Source organism: Rhinichthys klamathensis, unplaced genomic scaffold, assembly GCF_029890125.1.
Source record: "Rhinichthys klamathensis goyatoka isolate OS25496 unplaced genomic scaffold, OSU_Roscu_1.1 h1tg000571l_1, whole genome shotgun sequence".
Lineage (NCBI taxonomy): Eukaryota > Metazoa > Chordata > Actinopteri > Cypriniformes > Leuciscidae > Rhinichthys > Rhinichthys klamathensis.
The window spans coordinates 2,634,603-2,660,154 of NW_026607037.1; the positions used below are offsets into that span (position 1 = coordinate 2,634,603).

Sequence of the window (25,552 nt, forward strand, 5' to 3'; positions counted from 1 at the left end):
CTTTTCTTAAATAGGCTTTATGGTTCGATTTATTTAACTTATTTTATGTAATGTGTAGCTGTGTAAAGTGAATTGTGTACTGGTCTATTCATAATACATTTTATTACAAAAACCATCAAAGTAATTTAGCCTAATTTGAATGATTATATCCTATTCATCAGGACCACGGACAGAGAGAGAAAGAAAGAGCGGGGAGGAGGATGTTAGAGGGATAACCAGAGAGAGAGAGAGAGAGAGAGAGAGAGAGAGTCAGGCAGGCACACGGGACAGGAGCACACCGGTCGGACTCGGAAGTCGCGAGGATGGAGATCCGTCCGGACCGCTTTAAGGCTCAGGCAGGAAAAACTTTGGGGAAAATACACAGGTGAGGTACCATCTTATTATCCTCAAAGTACGTTTGTACTTTTAAGAACTTTTCCGTTACTTGTTTTACATGTCTCTCTTGGTTCATAAAGAATAAATATTGCCCAGAGGTGATTTTTTTAGAAGATGAGGTGTTGAAAAACATTGGAATTAAAGTGCGTTGAGTGTATGTCTGTGATTGCATCTGACAGCACGTTTAGTGAGGAAAAATTGCAAGTGGAAAGTTCATTATAGCCAAGAAGTGATTGTCTTCCCCCTCTCTGTGCGTGTGTATCCTTCTTCAAGATGTCAGGTGCAAACCCTTGTCGTGACTGAATCTGAGTCAAATGTGTTCTTATGTAATCGGTTTGCACGTAATGCATCCACTCTGTACGATTGAGAAGATTGTCCAGATGGATCAGATTAGTTCGCGGCTAACCCGGTGCCACAGACGTCCGACGCGTGGCGTTGGTCGCTTTCTCTCTCACTTTAGTGTCTGTGCGCGTGAGCGAGTTCATTCATTAGTCCACCTGAGCGTCAGGTAGTCGCGCGCATCACTGCACAGCTCGCGCGTCCCGGGACACACACACACGTTCTGATTCCACGCCCTAGTTGATAAAGCGGACCGCGCTCAGAGAACAGGAAGTCTTTGACCAAATTTGGTCTTCATACGCCATGAGTATACTACTTAGTAGCCTACGAAGCGTATTAGATACAAAAGTTTCATACAAAAAAAAAAAACAGTAGCCTGGTAAGTCGGGATAAGATGACTTTTCAGATGAAGTTTCATACAAAAAAAACAGTAGCCTGGTAAGTCGGGATAAGATGACTTTTCAGATGTAGGCATAGGCGACATTTCAAACATCTTCGCTTTCATTAAAACCTATATGTTTGTTGAGTGAAATTATTTAATTAGCATTCATAGAGTTTTCTAATATATTATGACATATCTTCAATTAATATGGTCAGTTATTCAATATGTAAATATTCATAGGCTATATAAGTCATGGAATAATTTTACATTTCAGATAAATCTCTTTTACTGGATTCTGCTTTGTCTGTCACCGGTTATTCAATTATTCAACTAAATCGTCAAAATTCAATTTTAAATTGAATACACTGTAAAATAAAATAAAATGTTGCTGCCCTTAATTTTTAAGTAGGCCTACAGTCAATTTGGATGTTTAAGTCATTTCAACTTAAATTACATTAAACTAGTATTACATTAAACAGTGTTAAACATAAATATGCGTGCTAGAGGGGGGAAAACATATAGTTCTATAGAATGATACAAAGTAATTTATTTCAACAACTGAAATGTATTATTTTAAACCTAATTAAGACCAGGAAGTATTTTGTCATGGCAGATTTGGGGGTGAACACATTTTGCTGGTGGTGGAGCATATTAAATACCTTGTTAAATCTTGTTAATTCGATATCTGTCTTAGGCCCAAATCCAGACAGGATGGACTCTCCCAAAGGTCAAAGTACATCCCTTTCAAACAAGTTTGTCTTCTTGGAAAAATGTTTGGTAACCACTAACATCAGCGTTTAATAGCCTACTGAAAAATTGGATTGGATATTTTTTTTTAAAGTTTTATATTCTATAAAATAAATAGCATATTTTGTAGCCTACATTCTTTGCGATGTAAACACAGTCATTCACTTGTGAAATAAGTTTTAGTGTTAAAGTTTCATGTTTAGTTTAGTGTTAAAACACATAGGCCTACTCTTTCATGAGATTTTGGGAAGCAACTCAACATTAAAATCCAGCTCCGAAATAGCCCATCAGAAACACACACATATACACACCCACACAACAGCTGTCGGTCCAACAAATCCCTGAACGCCCCCTCCCATCACTTCGTCGTCTCTCGCGCTCACCAGTCAGCTCTGTCCGTCCTCAGTGCGCGAGATTGCGGGATTAAATGAAAGGGCAGCTTCGCGATGCTGCACGTGCGAGGTAGTTTCCCTCTGGAGGTGAATTTAATACAACTTTTTGAATACAACATGCTTTTTTTATCTTAAAATAATCCATGCCTTTAAGTGTAGTGTGAAACTAAAGGCATGGTATCTGTGCAAAAGTTTGTGTTAAAAGTAAACTGCTGATTTGGATTTCTGACTCTCTACTTTAGTTGTGAGACTCTGTGTCCCTGATAATATTTTAGAGAGAGCATCAGCAGCTGATTAATCATTTAAAGCTCAGCAATCTACTTCTCCTACTGTTTCAGCCTCGCAGGCCAGCAAGCAATACACCTCACACCTGCAGTTTTCCCTCTGTCATCCCTATACTCCATCTCTCCACTCACTGAAGAATATGCTATTTCAGCCCTGTGAATTTTTATTTTTTATAAAGTCAATTCTATTAAAACACTTCTCACTGTTTACTTGCCCATGAACAATGTTCAATAGCCGGTTTATATATTCGCTGTTGGACATTGTTAATATTTTTCTTTAGATTTCTGGCTCATTCTGATGAATCTGATTCCAAGAGAAACATTTAGGTAAAACTTGACAAAAATATGACGTTTTCATCTAATGGTCTCCTGTACGTTTTTTTCACTCACAGATGTTTATTTTTGTTTGTCGTTTGTATTTTGTATGTTCACTAGGCTGCTTATCTGAAAGCATGTGAAGGTCAGGCTGCTAGGATGTATAAGTTTGTGTGTGTGTGTGTGTGTGTGTGTCAGGAGGGGGGAAGTATCTCCCCAGGTGACACAGTCCCACTGAGACCCAATCTGTTCAATAGACGCAGGGGAGGGTCAGAGGAGTTTGGCATAAAAATCAGAGAACAACACTGATGGTAGAACAGAAACAAATGTGAAGAGGGGGAGGGAGATTTGTGGATCAGTTTTAATCTGTTACCTTTTATACAATGTCATCAGAATTTTTCATAAAATTAACCAAAAACCAGAGAGGCAACAAGATTCAGAACACCTCTCCATACATGAAATGACAGTAAAATAGTGAGCCAAGATGTTAAAAGGATGATCAGAACATAGTTGCAGTGATGGTCAAAGAGAGAGAGAAAGGGAGGGACCGTTCTAGAGAGAACTGTAGGATTATGTAATTTTTTTTTTTAACGGTTGTGCCTTTATCCTCTTACAGCAAGATTAAATGGGAGAAGTGCATGTGTGTCAATGCATGTTTGATGTGTTTGTGTGCGTTTAGTGTCAGCGGAAATCCACACAGATCTCACCTCTGAACTTAAATACAAATTTGCAACTGTGATGAACTGGAATGTAAACTTGCATCATGGTACGAGAGGCAGAAGTCTTTTTTTGTCTGTGATACATCGTCACATTCATCGTAAATGATGATATTGCTGTCCTGCGACATTGTTGAAAATTATGTATATGTTGAAAAGGTGTACATGCTGCAAAAAAGTTAAATATGAAAGTCTGTTTTATGTCAAAATAAAACTTTAATTTGATTTCGATTTTTTAAAATAATTTTTATTTTAATATTTTTTAAATATTTAATTAAAAATATTTAACAAAGAAATGTTTAAATCAATACTCAGTGGCTAGTCTGAAATCGCTTACTCTCAGAGTTGGTACTTCTTTTGAATAAGCACTTTGTGGCCGTTGTGGCATAAAGTATGCTCTTTGTATGCGTGTAGTATGAATGTAATCTAGATGTTCTACATTCATTATGAATCTTGAATGTTGTCAAAACTCAAAAGTTCTCTCCTGTGGCCTCATGGGATAGTAAAGTGTCCATCAGATGCGCACTTCAGAATCTCGTCGGAAATAGTAAGTCATCCGGGGACTTTTCTCCTTCTGTTTTATATGAATACATACTCTTTTCATATAGCCTACTGTTTTTCATAGGAATTATGCATATGCAGCATATATTCAGAAATCTATAGGCAAAAATGATCTACTACTTTCGCCAAGATTCTGTATTCAGCTTTTTAAAAATAATTTTAACTAGATTTTATCTTTATATTTTCACTTTAATTTTAGTTATAGTAATCTTGTTAGTTTTTAGTTTTAGTTATTTTAGTACTTTAAGTTGAATGAGAAATGCTGACTTAATTGGCAACTAGCTGAACTAAAATAAGTTTAAGGTTTTTCATACTTACTTTGATTTTGGTTAGCGTTTATTTCAAGTAACAAAAACGCTATTTTTATGGTTTTAATTTTAGTTTGAATTAATTATAAAACCTCTGGATAGAATATACTTTATTAATGGTCAAAAAGTAAAATCAAATTAAAAAACGGGTAAGCGGCAGTACTGAAAGTGAACGTGATGTGTGTATACTCAGAGAAATCAGAGCATGCTGACCTTGATATAGTCATTTATGTGGAGAGGTCAAGTGTATAATTTGCATATGAGGTCAATAAAAACTATTACACATTTGCTGAGATAGTGCTGTTATGATGGGTACGCAAATTGTGTATGTTTTAGAGGTTATGATAAAACTTGGTAGTTGGCACCCATGTAAGATATTTATAATATGCTGACATAGAAGTAAATTCTATTGGACAGGATTCTGTGTGCGTGTTTGTGTTTTATAAAGTGTTTAATAAAGTCCTTGTACACCCCCTTCTGCGGTACACCTGTCTCTTAGATGGCCTAAACACACGCACACACACACGCACACACATACAGGTCAGCTGGTGTGTCATGAACCGTGGAACGAGATGCAGAAGTGCATGATCTGTAATGATCTGTGCAATGGTCACATGGTAAGATGCAGATAGAGAGAAAGAGCTAAAATACACCGTAAAATAAATATTAATTACAGCCAACAGTCATTCTCATTAGTAGGTAGCATATGTGCCGCTGTTGGCAGCAATCTGTTTTTAGCTTTAACCTTAATTACAGATCTTCCTGAGTGAATGTGTGTGCATCAAATTGTGGACAAACACGCTCCTCCCCTCTCTTTCTCTTTTCCAACTCTCTTTCTTGTTCCACTCAGTCACTCTTTTTTTTCTTGCTCATATTTATCTCCGGAAGTCTATAATTTCTGTAATCCTAATCTGAGGGTGGGGCTACAGATTATCAGTGGCTAAGAGATGGAAGGGGGAAATTGAAGGGGAGGGACGGGTGTGAGAGGTTTTAGTTATAATTGAAACACATTGCTATTTTCCATGAGACACCCTTTTTAGTTTCACATTAAAACACATTATATGGCTGCAGAATTAAACGACTCCCTAACATGTAAACAGACATATGCAGTCATCTCCCACTCATTTCACTTCACATTCTGATTGTATGTTGTTTGAGGTTGAAGGGATTATAAGGGATCTGCTTTTGTAGGAACAGTGACAGAATGAGAGAAATAGAGAGAAAGACGTACAGAGGGAGAGAGAGAGAGATTAATATTGTGATACGTGTCGTGTATGAGATTTGTGGAGCTCAGAAATAGTTCTCTGTGCTATTCTATTTTATACAACTGTTGTGGGTTTAAAAAAAAGAGAAAAACTATATATATAAACTATACTTTATAGGTACATCTGTTCAACTGCTCGTTAACACAAATATCTAATCAAGTAATCACATGGCAGCAACTGCATTTAGGCACCATTGGTCAAGACGATCTCCTGAAGCTCAAACTTTGAGCGTTGCGTGGTTGTTGGTGACCGATGAGCTGGCCTGAGTGTTTCAGAAACTGCTGATCTGCTGGGATTTTCACGTGCAACCATCAGGGTTCACAGAGAACGGTCTGAAAAAGAGAAAATATCCAGTGAGCGGCAGAACTGTGAGTGAGCCTTGTTGATGGCAGAAGTCAGAGGAGAATGGCCAGACTGGTTGCAGCTGATAGAAAGGCAACAGTAACTCAAATAACCGCTCATTACAACCAAGATCTGCAGAAGAGTGTCTGTGAACGCACAACACAGCGAACCTTGAAGCAGAAGGACTACAGCAGCAGAAGTCACACTCCTGTGTCAGCTAAGAATAGGAAACTGAGGCTCACCAAAATTAGACAATAGAGGATTGGAAAAACATTGCCTGGTCTGATGAGTCTTGATTTCTGCTGCGACATTCAGATGGTAGTGTCAGAATTTGGCATAAACAACATGACAGCATGGATCCATCCTGCCTTTTTCAGGCTGGTGCTGGTGTAATGTGTGAGGGATATTTCTTGGCACACTTTGGGCCCCTGATACCAATTGAGCATCGTTTAAACACCTACCTGAGTAATGTTGCTGATCATGTCCATCCTTTTGACCACAGTGTACACATCTTCTGATGGCTACTTGCAGGATAACACACCATGTTCCAAAGCTCAAGTCCTCTCAAACTGGTTTCTTGAACATGCCAATGAGATCACAATACTCAAATGGCCCCCACAGTGACCAGATCTCAATCCAATAGAGCATCTTGGGTGATGTGGTGGAATGGAGATTCGCATCATGGATCTGCAGCCGACAAACCTGCAGCAACTGTCTGATGCGAATCTTCAGCTTCATTACTCCAGTCTTCAGTGTCACATGATCCTTCAGAAATAACTTGATTTGAGACTCAAGAAACATCTACTTATTATGTTGGAAAGTATTTTTTATAAAAATGTTTATACATTTATATATATAGTATACATATATATATGATATATATATCATTTTTCTTGGCATGATTTGTGAGAATTACATTATTTGCACATTAAATACAGCCACACTGAGTGTAAAGGACAGATTGAATGTGAGCATCAAATAATCTTGCATTCATTTTATCTGCACATTAAACTCATATATTTATGGTAAGTTTCAGAACATATGTCTGTGAAAGTGTTTGCTTGTGTGCTTGTATGTATGCGTGTTTTTACTGGCTGTAGACGTTGCAGACAGGTTGCATACGCAGATGGTCTCTGCTGGACTCCCATGTACTGCTATCCAGTGAGACACTTCATTCTTGTTCCATGTCCTCTCTCCCTCTGTGTCTTCCCTCTGCATCCCACCTGGTTTTAGGTGTGTATGTGATGTAGTTTTGTGACCTATGAGGGTTTCCTAGTGTATGTGACTTCATATCCTAGCTTCATGCCTTTTAAAGTTGGCATGAAACGGAAGTTACGATAGTCTTCCCTATTCCCTATTATCCGGGTGAAACAACTTCTCAAAGATGAAAACTGCAGGTGATTTGGGAAATGATTGGATGGTTGTTGTTTGCTATTGTTGTAAGTAACAGGTTGTCCCGCCCTCGTGGCAGTAAACACTTCATCAGAGAAGAGAATAGGTGTCGCTGAAGTGATTTTGATTAAAGATTATGAGGGCACATGAATTAATAAATAAAAAATTAGAATAAATGCAAACTGCAATATTCCATAAAAAAACAAGAATGGATTTTATGGTGACTTTGAGTATAATAAAACATACAGTTCTGATCTGGCTTACAAAATATTTTAATATTCAAAAGTCAATAATTTTCAGAGGTAAAAAGGGTGTTGTTTTACACAACCATTGAGGAATTTTAAGCAAAGTATGTTACACACTTTACATGAAGACCCTAAAGAATAATACCAACTTGTGTAAAATGGGCATCTGATGAGCCCTTTAAACAACTGCAGTAGAAGACATTTTCCCTATCAGTATCTTTTGGCTCGAGCTGTAGTGGGTAGAGCTCAGGACCTGGTTTGACCCTTTAAGGAGACATGAACTATTATCATTGTGTCCTTGAGTAAGACACTTAACCTCAGATTAATCCAAGACTCCTCGTAATATGTGGCCTGAAAGTTGCTTTGGATAAAAGCATTTTTGACCTTTTGGCCCTCTAAGGCCCGGTTTCACAGGGCTTAGATTAAGTAGCTTTTATAAACATGCCTTAAAAAACACATTACTGGTGTGCATCTTGAGACGATCAAAATATCAAATATGCATTTAAGTCTGATACTAGCTGAAAGGGGTACTATTATGCCCTTTTACGAAGTCTTAATTTTGTTTTTGGGCTGTACTTTTTCACATATTTCCCCAGTCTGTTTAAACACATTGTTTTCGATGAAGCCCCTCTTTCCGAAATACGAAATGTGCTGTGATTGGTTAGCTGGGCCAGTGTGTTGTGATTGGAAACGCCTAGCGTGTGTTCGGGAATTGTCACGCCCCTTCATAACCACGAGATCTACTCAGATGTAAATATGAACAATGGCGTCAGTTTCAAACCAATTCGAGCCAGATTCAGACCCTGACAATGTTAATGAACAAGAGGATTGTGTTGAACAGATTTCAAGCACGGATTTCAGGACGTTTCAGAGTGGTATGTTTTTTTTTGTAATTTTCTTATAGATACGATGTTATCAACCATTTAATCATATTTGTTGGAAAACTATGGTAATACTAACAGTAATCAATCACAAAATCATGGATAATTTTCCTAACGGGTGGTGAACAGGCTTACAAAAGCTAAAGTAAACACTACATCGGTATACTGTAATGTTAGTTAGCAGGCTAGCGGAGGCAAAGCTTTGCCCTTCGTTTACATCATAGCTATCATATAAAGCTTATAATTGGAACTGTTAATAGAAAACACAACTACAAATAATAAGACATACTAACAAGTTGGGATCCATAAACAACATATTGTCCTGATAAAATGGGAATGGCTACGTCTTTCAGGAGAAGCTTTTGTGCGTATAGCCTGCATTGTACTCTCTTCTGGAAGCTGTTATCCGTAAAATGCGCAGCGCACAGACAAATGTTGAAGTTATAATGTTCAGGAACAGTGAACTCTAAGTTCATCAGCCTTAGGACAAACTTTTTCCAGGGTGTAAAAAACAGAAACAACAACTCTTCCTCTTCTCTGAAGCAGCCCAACATGGCCTCACCCCCTTTGTCGTGTGTTCCCGGGGGTGGGGTTAATGTAAATTTTAGGGTTTGTGATGTCACTAACTCGGGACGAAGCTCGTTGTAGTCCCTACCAGCCGTTTGTTATAGTCCTTAAAAAGCGATTGATGTAAAAGAAAATATCTTCCTTTTCATTGAACTTTGAACTTTACAGATGTTGTTTATGCTCAAACAGCAACATTACACACTAACTAAAAAGTTAAAAAAGTTAAATCATCATCAAGGACTCCTTTAAGGGATAGTTCACCCAAGAAAATTTATTCTGTCATCATTTACTCACCCTCATGTCATTCCAAACCTGTAAGACCTTTGTTCATCATCGGAACACAAATTAAGAAATTTTTTATGAACTCCGAGAGCTTTCTGACACTCCATAGACTGCAAGGTTTTTACCACTTTCAAGACCCAGAAAGGTAGTAAAGTTGGGTAGTAACCTTCCCAATACTGAGCATCAGAGACTGACAGGGAAGATAAGAAATTGTTGAAAAAAGTCGGATTTTGTTTAGTTTTTTTGTGCACAAAAAACGTCTCGGTTACGGATGTAACCCTCGTTCCCTGAGTAGGGAACGGAGACGTTACGTCGGATGACGGAGAATGGGGGTTTCGCCAGAAAGCCTATCATCTTCGAGTATTAAAAAACGAGCCTATGGCAATGAAATGCCATGGGTCTGCGGAATTTGCATAATGTATCTCCGCCCCACCGCGTGGGTATTTAAGGAGAGACACCTGCAACAGCAGATCATGTCTTCGCTGAGGAGCCGAGACTGAACTCAGGCGTCTACCCAGCGGTACAGCAGAAGTGGCAGGGAGACGTAACGTCTCCGTTCCCTACTCAGGGAACGAGGGTTACATCCGTAACCGAGACGTTCCCTTTCGTAGTCACTCCGAGTTACGTCGGATGACGGAGAATGGGGGTCCCCGTGTAATCACGCCACCTTCACAGCTGTCTTCCAGTGCCCTGCGAAGTCTGACCTCCCTGTCGTGATATAGGCACGGACGAAGGAGTCCTACTTAACACAGGAATACCAAGGTACACTGGGAAGCATATCTCAGGGGAGATATGCCACAGCATGCCTACCCATAGGGAGGACTTAAGAATACACATATGGCCGAGGGGGCTTCATATGGAGGAACACTGGAGTGACCAGCCCGTGGGGTGGCAACTTTCAACTCCAGGAGTGGCAAGGTGGCTTGCCGAGGGAAAGACACATGTTCAAAGAGGCTTACAGTGGAAATACACATGTGGGGGTTACTCAGAGGAGGAACCATGCACACGGAGGCACCTAGCCGACGCACAGGCAATAGACACTGGCGCCAGCGTCAACAGTGCTGGAGGAACTCAGGGCTTCAGAGAGGAAGGCTACCTGAGCAAATATCGCACGTATCCAGTGCGTGGATTGGAATGGCGAGCAAGCGAGACACCTAACGGCTCCCATGTTAGCTTGAAAAAGACAGTCCATGGGCGGAGACTGGCTCCACTCGGAGATTGTAAAATCTGGCGAATGTGTTGGGTGTCGCCCAGCCTGCAGCTCTGCAGATGTCTGTTATGCTGGTAAGCCAAAGCAATGGCGTCCACTATCCAGTGGGATAACCTTTGCTTGGAGAGAGCCTTTCCCTTCAGCTTCCCACCATAACAGACAAAGAGCTGGTCTGAGGTCCTGAAACACTGCGTCCTGTCTACGTAAGCACGGAGGGCGCGTACTGGACAGAGCAGTGCCAAGGCTGGGTCTGCCTCCTCCAGGGGCAGCGCTTGCAGGTTCACCACCTGGTCCCGGAAGGGAGTGGTGGGAACCTTGGGCACATATCCAGGCCGGGGTCTCAGGATCACGTGAGAGCAGGCCGGCCCGAATTCCAGGCACGCTTCGTCAACGGAGAGTGCGTGCAGATCCCCCAACCTCTTGATGGAGGCCAGTGCAACCAGGAGCGCTGTCTTCATTGACAGGAACTTAATCTCCACTGATTGCAGAGGCTCAAAGGGAGCCCTCTGCAGGGCATATAAGACCACTGAGAGGTCCCAAGAGGGTACGAGAGGAGGGCGAGGAGGATTCAGTCTCCTCGCTCCTCTCAGGAACCTGATGATCAGGTCGTGCTTTCCCAGAGACTTACCTTCAACTGCATCGTGATAAGCGGCAATAGCGGCCACATACACCTTCAGGGTGGAGGGAGACAGCCTTCACTCCAGCCCGTCTTGCAGAAAGGAAAGCACGACACCAATCGAGCATCTCCTGGGGTCTTCTCGCCGAGAAGAGCACCAGTTGACGAAGAGGTTCCACTTCAACGCGTAGACGTGTCTCGTGGACAACGCTCTAGCGGAAGCGATGGTAGCCGCCACCGCAGGTGGCAGGGTACTCAAACCTGCCTCGTCCCGTCCAGGAGCCACACGTGGAGTCTCCAAAGATCGGGACGAGGGTGCCATAGGGTGCCCCGTCTCTGAGAAAGGAGGTCCTTCCTCAGAGGAATTGGCCAAGGAGGTGCTGTCGCGAGGAGTATCAGTTCGGAGAACCAGGTCTTGGTGGGCCAGTATGGGGCGACCAATATGACCTGCTCCTCGTCCTCCTTGATCTTGCACAGAGTCCGTGCGAGAAGGCTCACTGGGGGAAACGCATATTTGCGTAGGCCCTGGGGCCAGCTGTGCGCCAGTGCATCCGTGCCGAGCGTGCCCTCGGACAGGGAGTAATACAGGGCGCAATGGGATGAGTCGTGGGAGGCAAACAGATATATCTGTGCGTCCCCGAACTGGTCCCATATCAGCTGGACAGACTGGGGATGGAGTCGCCATTCGCCAGAGGTTGGCCGGAGCCGTGACAGCTCGTCGGCTGCAAGGTTCCGCTCTCCTGGAATGTAAATAGCACGAAGGGACCTCAGGTGCTTCTGACTCCATAAGAGGAGGTGGCGTGCGAGTTGCGACATACGGCGAGAGCGTAGACCACCCTGATGGTTGATGTATGCTACTGTCGCGGTATTGTCCGGACGGACAAGTACGTGTTGACCCTGGAGCAGCGCGTGGAAGCGGTGCAGGGCAAGGCGTACTGCCAGCAACTCGAGGCAATTGACATGCATGAGGCGCTGGGGTCCTGTCCAGGAGCCCGCGGCTGCATGTCCATTGCACATGGTGCCCCAGCCCGTGGCAGAGGCATCTGTGGAGACAACAACATGCCTGGAAACTCGTTCTAGGGGAACTCCGGCCCGTAGAAAGCTGAGGTTCCGCCACGGGGTGAAGGACTGACGGCAGGTCGGAGTTATTGGAACTCTGAGCGTACCGCGATGCCATGCCCACCTCGGGACCCGATCGCGAAGCCACAGCTGAAGCGGTCTCATATGAAGCAATCCGAGTGGCGTTGCCACGGCTGCGGATGCCATATGCCCCAGGAGCCTCTGAAAAAGTTTCAGTGGGACCGCACTCTTGCCCCCGAACTGTCGAAGACAAGTCAGCAGTGAGTGTGCGCGCTCGCTCGTAAGCTGCGCGGACATGGCGACCGAGTCTATCTCCATACCGAGAAAAGAGATCCTCCGCACGGGGCAAAGTTTGCTCTTCTCCCAGTTGACCCGAAGGCCCAGACGGGCTAGGTGCCGGAGCACAAGGTCTCTGTGTACGCAAACCTGATCTCGAGAGTGAGCTAATATTAGCCAGTCGTCGAGATAATTCAGGATGCGAACCCCGTGTTCGCGTAGGGGAACAAGGGCTGCCTCGACAACCTTCGTAAAGACGCGAGGAGACAGAGCCAACCCGAATGGGAGAACCGCGTAATGGTATGCCTGCCCCTCGAAAGCAAACCGAAGAAACGGTCTGTGTCGAGGTAAAATGGAGACATGAAAGTAGGCGTCCTTCAGGTCTATCGCTGCAAACCAATCCTGCGGCCGCACGCATTCGAAAATGCGTTTGGCCGTGAGCATCTTGAACGGCAGCCTGTGAAGGGAGCGGCTCAAGACGCGCAGATCCAGGATTGGCCGTAACCCACCGGTCTTCTTGGGGACAATGAAGTACGGGCTGTAAAACCCTGACCTCATTTCGGCTGGAGGGACAGTCTCGATTGCACCCTTCGCCAGCAGGGTGGCAACCTCCGCTCTCATGATCGGGGCATTGCCACCGACCAAAGTAAACGGACTCCCCTGAAGCAGGGAGGAGACCGTGCGAATTGGATCGCATAGCCGAGCCTGATAGTTCGGGCGACCCAGCGGGACAGGTAGGGAAGCTCTAACCAAGCTCCCAAGAACTGAACCAGCGGAAACATCCGAACGACAGACGTCCCCCCGGAGGGGCAGCGAAGCGGAGTGACCGGCCCAGGCGTGGGTGGCATAGCGGCCCGGTGCGGGGGCACGGTCATGCTCCGCGTCCTGACAGAGGAGACCAGGGAAGGACCAGCGTTCCACGGGGGTCTGCTCTGCCAGGGGTCTGGCGACAGAGGGGGACAAGATTGGTGTGGTCCGGAGACGGCACACACTGTCGTCCGGCCCTCTGAGGGCTCAGAGATGGGATGCAGCTCTTTGGTTTAGAAAATATTCTCCCCCAGCCCTCCACCGGGGGAAGGAGTGGCCCTGCAACCACTCCCTGAAGAACTGCAACCCACATCTGAGCTGCCCGTAACGGGAGTGCCGCAAGCCTGGCCTTGGCGGGGCTGCGGGACCGGTACGGGCAGGGGCGCCTTCCTGCGACCACCTCCACGGCGCGGCCCCAGTGCTGCTGGGGGCCGGGCGGGAGGGTGCGGAAGTCGCAGGAGGGCGCATTCGGCAGCAAGCGGACTGAGGCGTCTGAGCCGGCAGCTGGAGGCAGCAAAGCCGCGGGGTCAGACAAAATAGCCACAGTCCACTTCTGGGCGGCCGAGAACTGTTGGGCAGAGTCCTCGACCGCGCCGCCGAAGAGGCCAGCCTGGGATATGGGGGAGTTGAGGAAACGAAATCACTCAGCCTCGCGCACATCAACCAGGTTAGCCAGAGGTGTCTGACCACCTATGTGGACATCACCTGACTCAGGGAGCGTGCGGTCACCTACGTCGCTCGGAGAGCAAGGTCGGTGACGGCAGGCAGCTCAAGGATGAGCCCTGAATCAGCCCTACCCTCGTGCATGTCATTGAACACCCAGGAGGATGGCAATAACACGCAGTGAGGTGACAGCCTGCCCCGCAGCTCTATAGGTCCCCGCCACCGGAGTAGACAAGAACCTACAGGCATTGGAGGGGTGCTTAAGAGTCGCCACGCCAGGTGGAGGCGCTGTGGGGACACATAAGTGTTGCCACAGAACACTCCACAGGGGGAACCCCAGTGCACCCTAGGCCGCGGCCTCTACAAGGGCAGAGAAGGCGGAAGAGGCCACTGAGCAGTCGCGAAAAGTCAAGGAGACTTCCACGATCTCATGATCTCTTCATGCACGTCCGGGTAGAATGGATTTGGGTTCGCCACTGGCAGACCACTGCTCAGCTCGCAGGCAATGTGAAACTCGCTGGATACCGCCGTCACACCAACACCGGAGAGTTCGCTCGTCTCGAAGAGATGTAGTCACTGAGAAAACTCAGGATTTGGCTTGTGGAGTGAAGAGATGCTCTTGGCTCCGAAGCGAAAACATGATCTGCTGTTGCAGGTGTCTCTCCTTAAATACCCACGCGGTGGGGCGGAGATACATTATGCAAATTCCTCAGACCCATGGCATTTCATTACCATAGGCTCGTTTTTTAATACTCGAAGATGATAGGCTTTCTGGCGAAACCCCCATTCTCCGTCATCCGACGTAACTCGGAGTGACTACGAAAGGGAACTCTCTCATCGCTTCAGGTTGAATCACTGTAGTCACATGGACTGTTTTAACAATGTCTTTACAAAACCTTTCTGGGCCTTGAAAGTGGTAATAACTTTGTAGTCTATGTGGGGTCAGAAAGCTCTCGGATTTCAAAGCATCTTAATTTGTGTTCGGAAGATGAACGAAGGGCTTACGGGTTTGGAACAACATGAGCGTGAGTATATTATGACAGAATTTTCATTTTTGGGCGAACTAGACCTTTAAGCCTTGTCTGTGAAACCAGGGGTATAAGTATTATCACTAATCAGAGACAGTTAATTTGAATATGTTTTACATTTTTTTATATGAATTGAGAAAATCTTTGCACACTGTTACTTTTACTCAACTTATGTTGGCCTTATACTTTCCTGTATCCACATCCAGACTCCTCGAGAAACGTCAGCAGAATGGCGAGACGATCGAGCTGTCAGCAGAAGGTCGCCCGGAGCTGGTGGAGGAGAAGGAGCTTCCCGTCGTGGACTGCACGTGTTTTGGGTTGCCTCGCCGTTACATCATCGCCATCCTGTCAGGCCTGGGCTTCTGCATCTCATTCGGCATCCGCTGTAACCTGGGTGTAGCCATCGTCAGCATGGTCAACGACCACACGATTTACTCCGGAAAGAAACCTATCATAGTGGTCCGTATCAGTGCTGGAATTCAACTTAACAAATAAAGAGCATCCACTCGAGTATAAGAAAATTAATATGAAGAGTGGACAGGAGTTAGACATTATTTGAAATCCGAATGACGAAATCTTGGGTTTTTTTGGGTTTATCATTGTTCATATTTTAGGCATTTTATGTTGTTGTTTTATTTAGCATACAAATAAGATGCATTTAGCATGGATAAATGCAACACAGATTTATAAGAAATTATAAGAAAAACAACAAATAGCCTAAGGGCCCCCTCAAATCCCAGTTTACCATCATTAGCCAGTTAGTTTTGCATCTTGATCCAGTTTGCACTGTGAGACGAGAGGGAATCGACTTTGCTTAATTCCCTGTATTTCATCAGAAAGTGCAGGGATTCACCCACCAAAGCAATTCAAGCAATTTACCCCTGCACACAGGGATCATTTGTTTCAGAACCTGCACAGCGAAATAAGATTTGTAGAAAATAAAGGCCCGGTTTCACAGACAGGGCTTAGATTAAGCCAGGATTAGGCCTTAGTTCAATTAGGGCATTTAAGTAGTTTTTATTTAAAAAAAAAAAAAAACATTATTGGTGTGCATCTTGAAACAAAACAATGACACTGACATATTTTAAGATACGCCAGTGCAAGTTGCTTTCAGTTAAACCGTCTCAAACTTGTATTTTAATCTGAGACTAGGCTTAAGCCTTGACTGTGAAATAATAATAATGAATTTTTATTAACTATTATTATTATAAAATATTTTTATTTTATTATATGCTACTTTATCTTTTACTTTTAGTGATTGATTTTACTACTTTATTACTTATTTCTCTCCTTTCTCACATTCTTTCTCTACATTCATTTTGTTTTTGCAAATGTAACACAGAAAAAGAGATGGTTCAGGTTATGTGATGCCTTAAAGAATGATGTGTAATCATTTTCTAATACACAAGCAGTGCACTTTGACTGCAATATTCTCAGCTTTTTGCACAGAATGCTGTCGATTGAACGTTGGATGAGAGAAGTTTGACTTTCTCTTTTTCCTTCCAGGCTGCTCAGTTCACATGGGACCCAGAGACAGTTGGGATGATTCACGGCTCGTTCTTCTGGGGTTACATTGTCACGCAAATCCCTGGAGGATTCATCTGTCAAAAGTTTGCTGCTAACCGGTAATGTGATCAGCGAATTGACATGTTTTTCTCAAGCGTTCTGGAGTTTTATGAATGAAAATTGTGCTATTTAGGTCAGATTGTCAAAATTGGCTTTGAGGGGTTTGAGTCAAAAGTCCAGTTACACAATTGTGAGTTGTCTGTTACATTGGCTTTTGTGGCAACTTATCCCATAAAATACGGCAAAAGACCAGTTTGTGTTAATTGTAATTCGAAATTCGATTTTTTTTTATACCCTGGTTGGAATTATCAAAAGCTATTTTGTAGTAAAGATTTTAACTTATGGTATATACAGAGTTTGACTTAAAAAAAAAAAAAAAAAAAACACTCTGAAAAATATTCATTGGAATGACAAATGACTTGTCCACTTGAGATTTTAGCATGATATTTATTGAGTTGCATGTGTGTTTGGTCTCAGGGTGTTTGGCTTCGCCATTGTGGCCACTTCGACACTGAATATGCTGATCCCATCAGCAGCTAGAGTTCACTACGGGTGTGTTATCATGGTCAGGATCTGCCAGGGCCTTGTGGAGGTATGCCATCTGTGTGCATGCGTGGATTTGTGTGAATCTGATGTAGTCTGTAATATTAGTGTATTATTTATCTGAAAGCATTGCATCATGCTAAGGAAGGTTTTGTTACCATTAGGGCCCTTACATAGTCAACGCATCGGTACGCATACGCGTGCGCAAGGCTACACATCGCTACGCTTCGGCCGCCATTAAGCGTCGATGCGTAGCCAAATGTGTCATCCTAGTTTTTGATACGCGACGCGCCGATGCACGCAATACTATGCGTTGTCGGTGGGGGCGACATTGCAAGTAATGTACATAAAAAGGTATATTATTATGTTTACAGAAGAAGAAGATTTGAATACAATGGCGGGCGAAGAGGAAAAGTTATGCGAGCTTGTTCGTATACATCCTTTGTTGCCGCCGATGTAAAATCAGCAATATGCACTCCTCTTCAGTTGCCATTTTGATCTGAATATTACGTGACCCGACTCTAGACTCTACTACTGCTGCGCGATCGGTGTATTGCATTTCACGCATCGCCGGTGACGCTTGTGTACTATGAAAAGGAGCGCGTAGCTCGCGTCGCTCGCGTTGCTTGCTCGCGTTGCTCGCGTTGACTATGTAAAGGCCCTTATGGTTACATACATATTGGCTCCATCCGAAAAATAAAAAATGACGCATTTTTAAGGTTGGAGGGCATCAAGGCACCTTCATCTGAATGATTTTTGAAGGCAGCATAGATGTATCCTTTGTTGCCTTTGATATCCCACAATCCTGTGCATTCCATTCGGTCTCAGTTGAGCTAGAAAAAGAAAGATGGCATCTGAAAGTTGTGGTTGGTGGTCAGTTTGTGTGTAAATGTACATTTTTGAACAGTGTTTTCAACTTCTGATGTCACCTCTAGCGATAATTAAATATTTGTTTGGTTCTCACCAATCTACTCTCTATTTTGCTGTAGATCATTAAACAATTACGCTGCCTCAGAAGTCTGTTTCGTGAGGTGCCTTGCAAACGCTGCCTGCAGAGTCATTGCCTATAAGGCAGCGAGGCAACAAGTCAGCTGCCTAACGCCCGTTTCAAGTTTTCGGATGCAGCCATTAATTCATCTTATTTCTCTACTGAAAGGGCGTGTCATATCCCGCATGTCACGGGATCTGGGCCAAATGGGCTCCGCCCCTTGAAAGAAGTCGATTGGCAACAACAGCGTTCTGTGGTGAGATGTCAGTCATTTGAATCCATGAAATACATCTTCTGATATTATCAGTAGAATTTAGTTTTGTGATTATTTGAACCTTGAATTGAGAACTGTGAAAAACTGAGATTAATATTAATGTTAATGAATAGTGCTAATAAGAAGAAGCATAAGAACTGTGTGTTGATGTCTGTACGTTCTAGGTTCATATGCTGGTGCTGTTGTTGCAATGCCTTTGGCTGGAGTCTTGGTCCAGTACACCGGGTGGTCCTCAGTGTTTTATGTGTATGGTAAGTAGCATACACATGTCACATGTCATTTTATTATATATAACACTAATAAATATACAATTTTTGTTTATTTAATAAACCAAGTGTAAAATAAGTCTTTCTTAATGTGTAGCGGTGATGGCATCGTTAAAGGGACTTAAAGGGACTCAATAAATGTACACAAACGTTTTATTTACCTAAATCACTCACAAACACATAATAGTCTAAACAAACACATACACACAAAGCATGCATTCATGGGAAATGGAAAAGTGAAAATGACTGAATGAAACCAAAGGGAAACGGGAAGAAATGTCAGTGTAACCATCCTAAAATAACCATCGGTTTTCTTAGTTCAAGCACTTTGGTTACAATTGGTCTACAGCTTATACTAAACCTCTGTTTAGTTAGTTAAATGTACAATACTTGCACTGCCTTAGCTGTTGAACAAGCTTCCGCATATGCAGTCTCAGGAGAGAGTCTTGATAGCTTTTAATGGTTCGATGGTGAAGAAGTTGCAATTCTTCCCGGGTTGAGTGAAGGATGTCGAAACTTCAGGGATGTTAGTCTGACTGTTACTGTTGGGAGAGTCCTCTCTCCAGGCCGGGGAGGTTACACATGGCTTGAGCCGGGACAGTGGCCTTTAACTTCTGTGGAGGTCACTCCTCCAGGGGGTCAGTGAGCCAATGGTAACTTAAACTTTCGGAGGGAAAGTTTACGACCCTTTGTCTTCGAGCATGGTATTTTGCATATGTAACTGGATTGGTGTTGATGCAGAAACTATTAAAGATTCTGCTAAAACTAATATGTTGCATAGGTATCAACATATACATGATCATTTTGATCATCAAATATAAATTCAGACACCAAAAATGGTATAAATGAGGTTAAATTAACTAGTGCTTCTATCATAAAGCACGCATAAAACAGTATACAATACAAAAGACACTACAGGACTGTAATAATCATACACACTGTCCTGGAGATGTGCATGTTCATTCATAGAAGATTTTCTATGACTGAATGGGCCTTATGGGCATTCTTTATGGGCGTTATGGAGTTTTAATAGGGAAATTGAGTGAGAGTTAACTTTCCACATTTCTTTTGGTCGTAAACCAGTCTTATCTCGCTGGCGTGCCTTTGCTGCCATGGTAACCAGGGGCCTGTTCTATCCTTTTGGTTGGTTTTCGCAGACACCTTGGCACCTTGTTTTGTGGTTAGGTGAGGGGGCTTGCTGGATTATTCATTAAATATAATGAATAATTGTGTGTCTGATTGGTCCAGACGCTACATATATCACAATATTACTGGTTTTACTGTATTATCGATCAAACAAATACAGCCTTGGTGAACATAATGACTTTCAGAAACTTTTTTCAAAAACATACCCACCCCGAACATTTGAACAGTAGTGTGTATATATAATTTTCATTGTACTATATAATAATTCTTATTGCACGTTTCTCTTCGTCTCACAGGAAGTGTTGGGATATTCTGGTATCTCTTCTGGATTTTAGTGTCCTATGAGAGTCCAGCTGCTCACCCAACCATCTCACCAGAGGAGAGGAAGTACATTGAGGATGCCATCGGGGAAAGCGCCGGCCTGGTCAACCCCCTACAGGTACATACACGGGCATTATTTTTCTCTCTTAATCACTCGTCCACCCCCACACCCCTCCCCCTCTTTCATACACAGACACTCTAAATCCGCTGTGTATAAATATGTCCGACCTCTGGTTTTTCACTACCCTGCAGAAATTTAAGACTCCCTGGCGGCACTTCTTTACCTCCATGCCAGTGTATGCCATCATCGTGGCCAACTTCTGCAGAAGCTGGACCTTCTACCTGCTCCTCATCAGCCAGCCTGCTTACTTCGAGGAGGTGTTCGGCTTTGAAATCAGCAAGGTGAAACACACACTCTCACATTAATGAATCGACTGACAGGTTGCAACCACAAAATAAATCAGATCTGTTCTAAAGGCTAGCGGAAAACAGGAAAAAAATAATGCCAAATATAATCAATAAATATACAAGAAAACAACCTAGACTACTCTAAATTAAGGATGAAATGGTTTTTGCCAACCATGCGTTTGTGCTGTTGAGAAATTTAGAAGCCAAAACTGTAGAATGGTTGAATTGTCATGTTGATAATTTAGCGTATTGTTGGAATCATGCAGGTAATATTAATGGATTTCAGTGTTTGATTGGTAACACTATTTGGATGGTCCTTCAACAGATATTCTACAAACTATAAGTAACTTTGCAACTACAGAACATGTCAACTAGCAGTCATTAGAGTATTAGTAGACTGCCTGCTTAATATCTGCTAACACTTTACTTTGATGGTCCCTCAACAACTTTGCAAGTAAATGCCAATTTATTCTACTAACCCTAACCTAACAGTCTACTGATACTCTAAGTTGACATTAAGTTGAAAAGTTACTTATAGTTAGTAAAATATCTGAAGTGGACTATTGAAACCAAGGGTTAGAACAATTTTGGTTTTAAGAACAATTTTATTTACTTTTGATAGACAGTAAACAGTTTAAGTAAGAAACAAATAATAAAACCACTGCTCAAGAACAGGGGAAATTTAAGTACACACAGATACAATGCAGTATGATGCATCTGGATTCAAATGTTTTGTTCAATAGCTACTCTTTTTGTTCCTTCTGTGGCTCAGGTGGGGATGGTGTCTGCACTTCCTCATTTAGTGATGACCATCATTGTGCCAATAGGAGGACAGCTGGCCGACTACCTGAGAACACATAATTTAATGACCACAACAAATGTCCGTAAACTCATGAACTGTGGAGGTAAGATATAGATAAAGTGATAAAGACAATAATAACAACAAAAACACATTAAATTTCACTCAAACATTTAAATTGTTTACTCAACTTCATGTTGTCCCTTTTTTTTAGCAGTATTAGGGCCAACAGCATGACGTGACCCTGAATTAATAGCCATAATATGACAGAATTAAAAATTTTTGGTAAACGTCCTCTTTATAAAAGGACAAAATATATAGGTTTGCTACACAAAGTAGAAACTGTTTATGTGTGTGAGTTGCCTATTTTGCTCTGTCTCGTCCAGCAACGGCAGCTGGGCCAATAATCACTGAGGCATCAATGCACACTAGCTCTCTCACACAATCATCTGCACGCACAACATACAAACAAACCCCACACAGAGACAGATGCACCACAGCATCCAAGAAATGGACGGCACAGAGTATACACAGGTAGACCATGAGCCACAGTAGACCGTGTATGTTCTCTTTAAAAGACAGAGAGACGCTTCCTTATTCAATAGACAATACTGTTGTGTGTGTCTGTGTGTGTTTTAGGGTTTGGCATGGAAGCCACTCTACTCTTGGTTGTCGGTTTCTCACATACCAAAGCAATTGCCATTTCTTTCCTTGTACTGGCTGTTGGCTTCAGTGGATTTGCAATTTCAGGTTAGTAACAGAAAAGAACAAAGACAAACCAAACAAAATAATTAATTTAGCCATACCGTTCAGAAGTTTTTTTTAGATTTTTAAATGTTTTTTGAAAGAAGTCTCTTATGCTCTCCAAGGCTGCATTTATTCAATTAAATGTACAGTAAAAACAGTGAAATAATATTACAATTTAAAATAACTGTTTTCTATTGTAGTACATTTTAAATGTATCTTATTCCTGTGATGACAGAGCTGAATTTTCAGCATCATTACTCCAGTCTTCAGTGATCCTTCAGAAATCGAAATAAGCTGATTTGCTGCTCAAGAAACATTTCTTATTATTTGTATCAATGTTGAAAACATTTGTGCTGCTTAATATTTTTGTCGGATTCTTGATATATATTTTTTCAGGATTCTTTTATTACAGTAATAGAACGTTCAAAAGAACAGCATTTATTTGAAATATATTTATTTTGTAACATCATAGATGTCTGTACTTTCCATTTTGATAAATTTAATACATCCTTGTTGAATAAAAGTATTCATTTCTTTTTTCTTTTCTATTTTTGTGCCACATCCATTGAGGCCCAATAGTAACCCTAGTTGTCAGGGATCTTCTGTGGTAGCCTTTTTCTGCCTGACTTAAAAAAGTAAAAAGGCAATTGTAAGAAGTTACCAAAAATAAAAGTCACATTATGAGATATAAAGTCACATTTACAAAATTTAAAGTTACATTACAAGAAAGAAAGTTACATTGAAATATACAAAGTCGCAATTATGAGAAATCAAGTTGCAATTGTAAGATATAAATTCAGATGTATCATTCTTTCCCTCTCAGGGTTTAATGTGAATCATCTTGACATTGCTCCACGTTACGCCAGTATCCTGATGGGAATCTCCAATGGAGTGGGAACTTTGTCAGGAATGGTGTGTCCTCTCATAGTTGGAGCAATGACCAAACATAAGGTACATACAAATAATATCACATAACCTTCACATGCCAGAAAATGATTGGTACTGTTGAATTTCTTAATTTTTTATTCATTGTTTATTTGCCTGTAGACACGTGACGAGTGGCAATATGTCTTCCTCATTGCATCACTGGTGCATTATGGGGGGGTGATATTTTATGGTATGTTGTGTTCAATTAAAGTAACATAATCAAAACAAGTCTATATCTCTTTTTCAGTTCACAAATAATGGACATTCTAAATTACTTTTGTCATATCTTTCATAAAATGACGCATACTTCATTTAAACATGTTCCCAGGGATCTTTGCATCAGGTGAGAAGCAGCCATGGGCGGATGCTGAGAATACTAGTGAGGAGAAGTGTGGCATTCTGGGAGAGGACGAGCTGGCCAATGAAACGGAAGAGCTGTACAGGACTGGCGGGCAGTACGGAGCGATAAACAATCCGCATGCTGGTGGTCCGAATGGGGGCGGAGCTGGTGCTGGGGCAGGATGGGTATCGGATTGGGATAAAACAGAAGAATATGTTCAACCGGTTGGGACGAATAGTTATTTATATGGTGGAGAGGGAGAGAGAGAGCTCACATAGTGGGAAGAAACATATTGACGTTGATGGAATAAATATCAATACAGAATAAATAAAGCGAGTGTGTGAGCGAGTGAGTGTATGTGTGAGCGAGTGTGCGAGTGTGTGTGTGTGTGTGTGTGTGTGTGTGTGTGTGAGTGAGTGAGTAAGTGAGTGAGTGTGTGTGTGTGTGAGAGAGAGAGAGTGTGTGTGTGTGTGTGTGTGTGTGTGTGAGAGAGAGAGAGAGAGAGGGAGTGAGGGAGTGAATAAGTAAAAGAACAAATGTGTTTCCAAACTGATAATAAGATCATGTGATGATTGTTCTATAAACATACACACTTTAGTGTACGTTTTTTGTGAGTCAGATTGAGAATACAGTGGTGCTCTGTTAATTATATGTTCAGTATTTTAGGCTTCCTGCCAAAATCACTGTAATGCACTTAAAATGACACAGCGATATTAGACATGTTCATGGTTGTTGTGTAAGAGTAAATCAGCTTCTGTGTGTGTGCTCATGGTGAGTGTGTATGTGTGTTTCCTTACTGTGCTCACTTCCTTTTGTTTTATCCAGTGATTTAAATATGGTAAAAGGGTTCAAGCAAATCTATGGATGTGTAGACATTTATTTGATCTTTGGTTTGTGCACAAATACACAATATTCTTAAAGGGACAGTCACCCAAATATTTGAATTCAGTCATTGATTACTCTTTCACATGTCATATGTTTTATATGTTGTTTCTATACATATATACAATTTTGGGGTGAGCTGTTCCTTTAAACCATGACTGAATGTGTTTGCGAGTTTAAACGACCCAGATCCTCATCATTGGGTCAGCGCACAAGCGATTTTGTCCTCTTGCGTACTATATTACTCACATTCACACATTTTCACAAGCTTACATGCACACACACTTTCAATAAATCTGTGGGTGAGTCTGTTTTTTGCACGTTGAAGGTTTACTTGTATTACTGCCAGGATAATTTAGAGCCATTTATACATTACATTTACATTTATGCATTTGGCAGACGCTTTTATCCAAGATGTAGGCTACACATGGGAACAAAACGTCAAGTGAATTTCAAGGTGAAAGTGCCGAAATTCTGATATTCTAGATCTATGTGAGAAATGAATGGAGATGTAATCTCAGCATGTGCAGATTTTTCCTCATCATGTATATCCATTTAGAGGCTATTCAATCAGAGTGCAGTATGAGCTTAGGGAACCAATCAGAGAACAGCATTATGGAATGGAGAGAGGATGATGGTAAATTAGTGACTCTCGGAATCTGACACATAATCGGATGTTATTCTACTTCAAGTGTTTGTATTTTGTTTTTGCGCTACTTTCCTAAACATTTAATTTGTTTCTTTCTTATTTTGTTTGCCTAAATGTTACTTGACCTGTCATCAAACAACAAAAAGATTTAAAAAAATAAAGAGAAAAAAAATTAGAAAAATATATATAGGCCTAATTGTAAAAAAAAAAGATGTGTACAAATTGTATATGTGAAAATTCCCTGTGTACAATAAAACGAATTAAATGTATAAACTGTATTTTTTTTTTTATTGCACTAATAACTGATCCAAAAAGATACAAGACACTGCTCTAGACAACAGACTAGGCAGTGTGTTTGTATAAATCTACTTTGTAAAATATGAAAATTCCTTCTTTTTTTCACCGGCACCACTTTTGATTACTTGCCCACATGCACGCTCATCAGGTTTTCTGCTTATACCTTTATTCATCTCTCCTTTCTCCCCTCATGCTCCTCTCCATCCACAGAGGGCATCTGCTGTCCTCTAATCTTTGCCTAAAATCACCAAGATAATCCCTCTTTCCATCTGTCATTCAGATAGGAAACACAAGAGGGATTTGTGTCGTGTTGACAGTGACATCTA

General features: G+C 42.1%; 1 protein-coding gene across 1 annotated transcript; it reads left to right on the forward strand.

The window, feature by feature from the left end:
• Positions 1-225: 225 nt before the first annotated feature.
• Positions 226-23,735, forward strand: slc17a7a (solute carrier family 17 member 7a). The gene is made up of 13 exons (XM_056239877.1): positions 226-364; positions 15,280-15,532; positions 16,580-16,698; positions 17,117-17,231; positions 18,339-18,426; positions 18,609-18,695; positions 20,153-20,295; positions 20,430-20,579; positions 21,358-21,490; positions 22,024-22,134; positions 22,955-23,082; positions 23,179-23,248; positions 23,387-23,735. The coding sequence occupies exons 1-13, from the start codon at positions 303-305 to the stop codon at positions 23,674-23,676; spliced, it is 1,749 nt and encodes a 582-aa protein (XP_056095852.1). The 5' UTR covers positions 226-302; the 3' UTR covers positions 23,677-23,735.
• The last annotated feature ends 1,817 nt before the right edge of the window (positions 23,736-25,552 follow it).

Excerpts from the sequence above, each read along its gene's own strand:
- slc17a7a (XM_056239877.1), top strand. The coding sequence starts at position 303 with ATGGAGATCCGTCCGGACCGCTTTAAGGCTCAGGCAGGAAAAACTTTG. Across the intron at positions 17,232-18,338 it reads TCTGCCAGGGCCTTGTGGAG|GGCGTGTCATATCCCGCATG; the intron begins GTATGCCATCTG and ends CTCTACTGAAAG. Across the intron at positions 23,249-23,386 it reads TGGGGGGGTGATATTTTATG|GGATCTTTGCATCAGGTGAG; the intron begins GTATGTTGTGTT and ends ACATGTTCCCAG.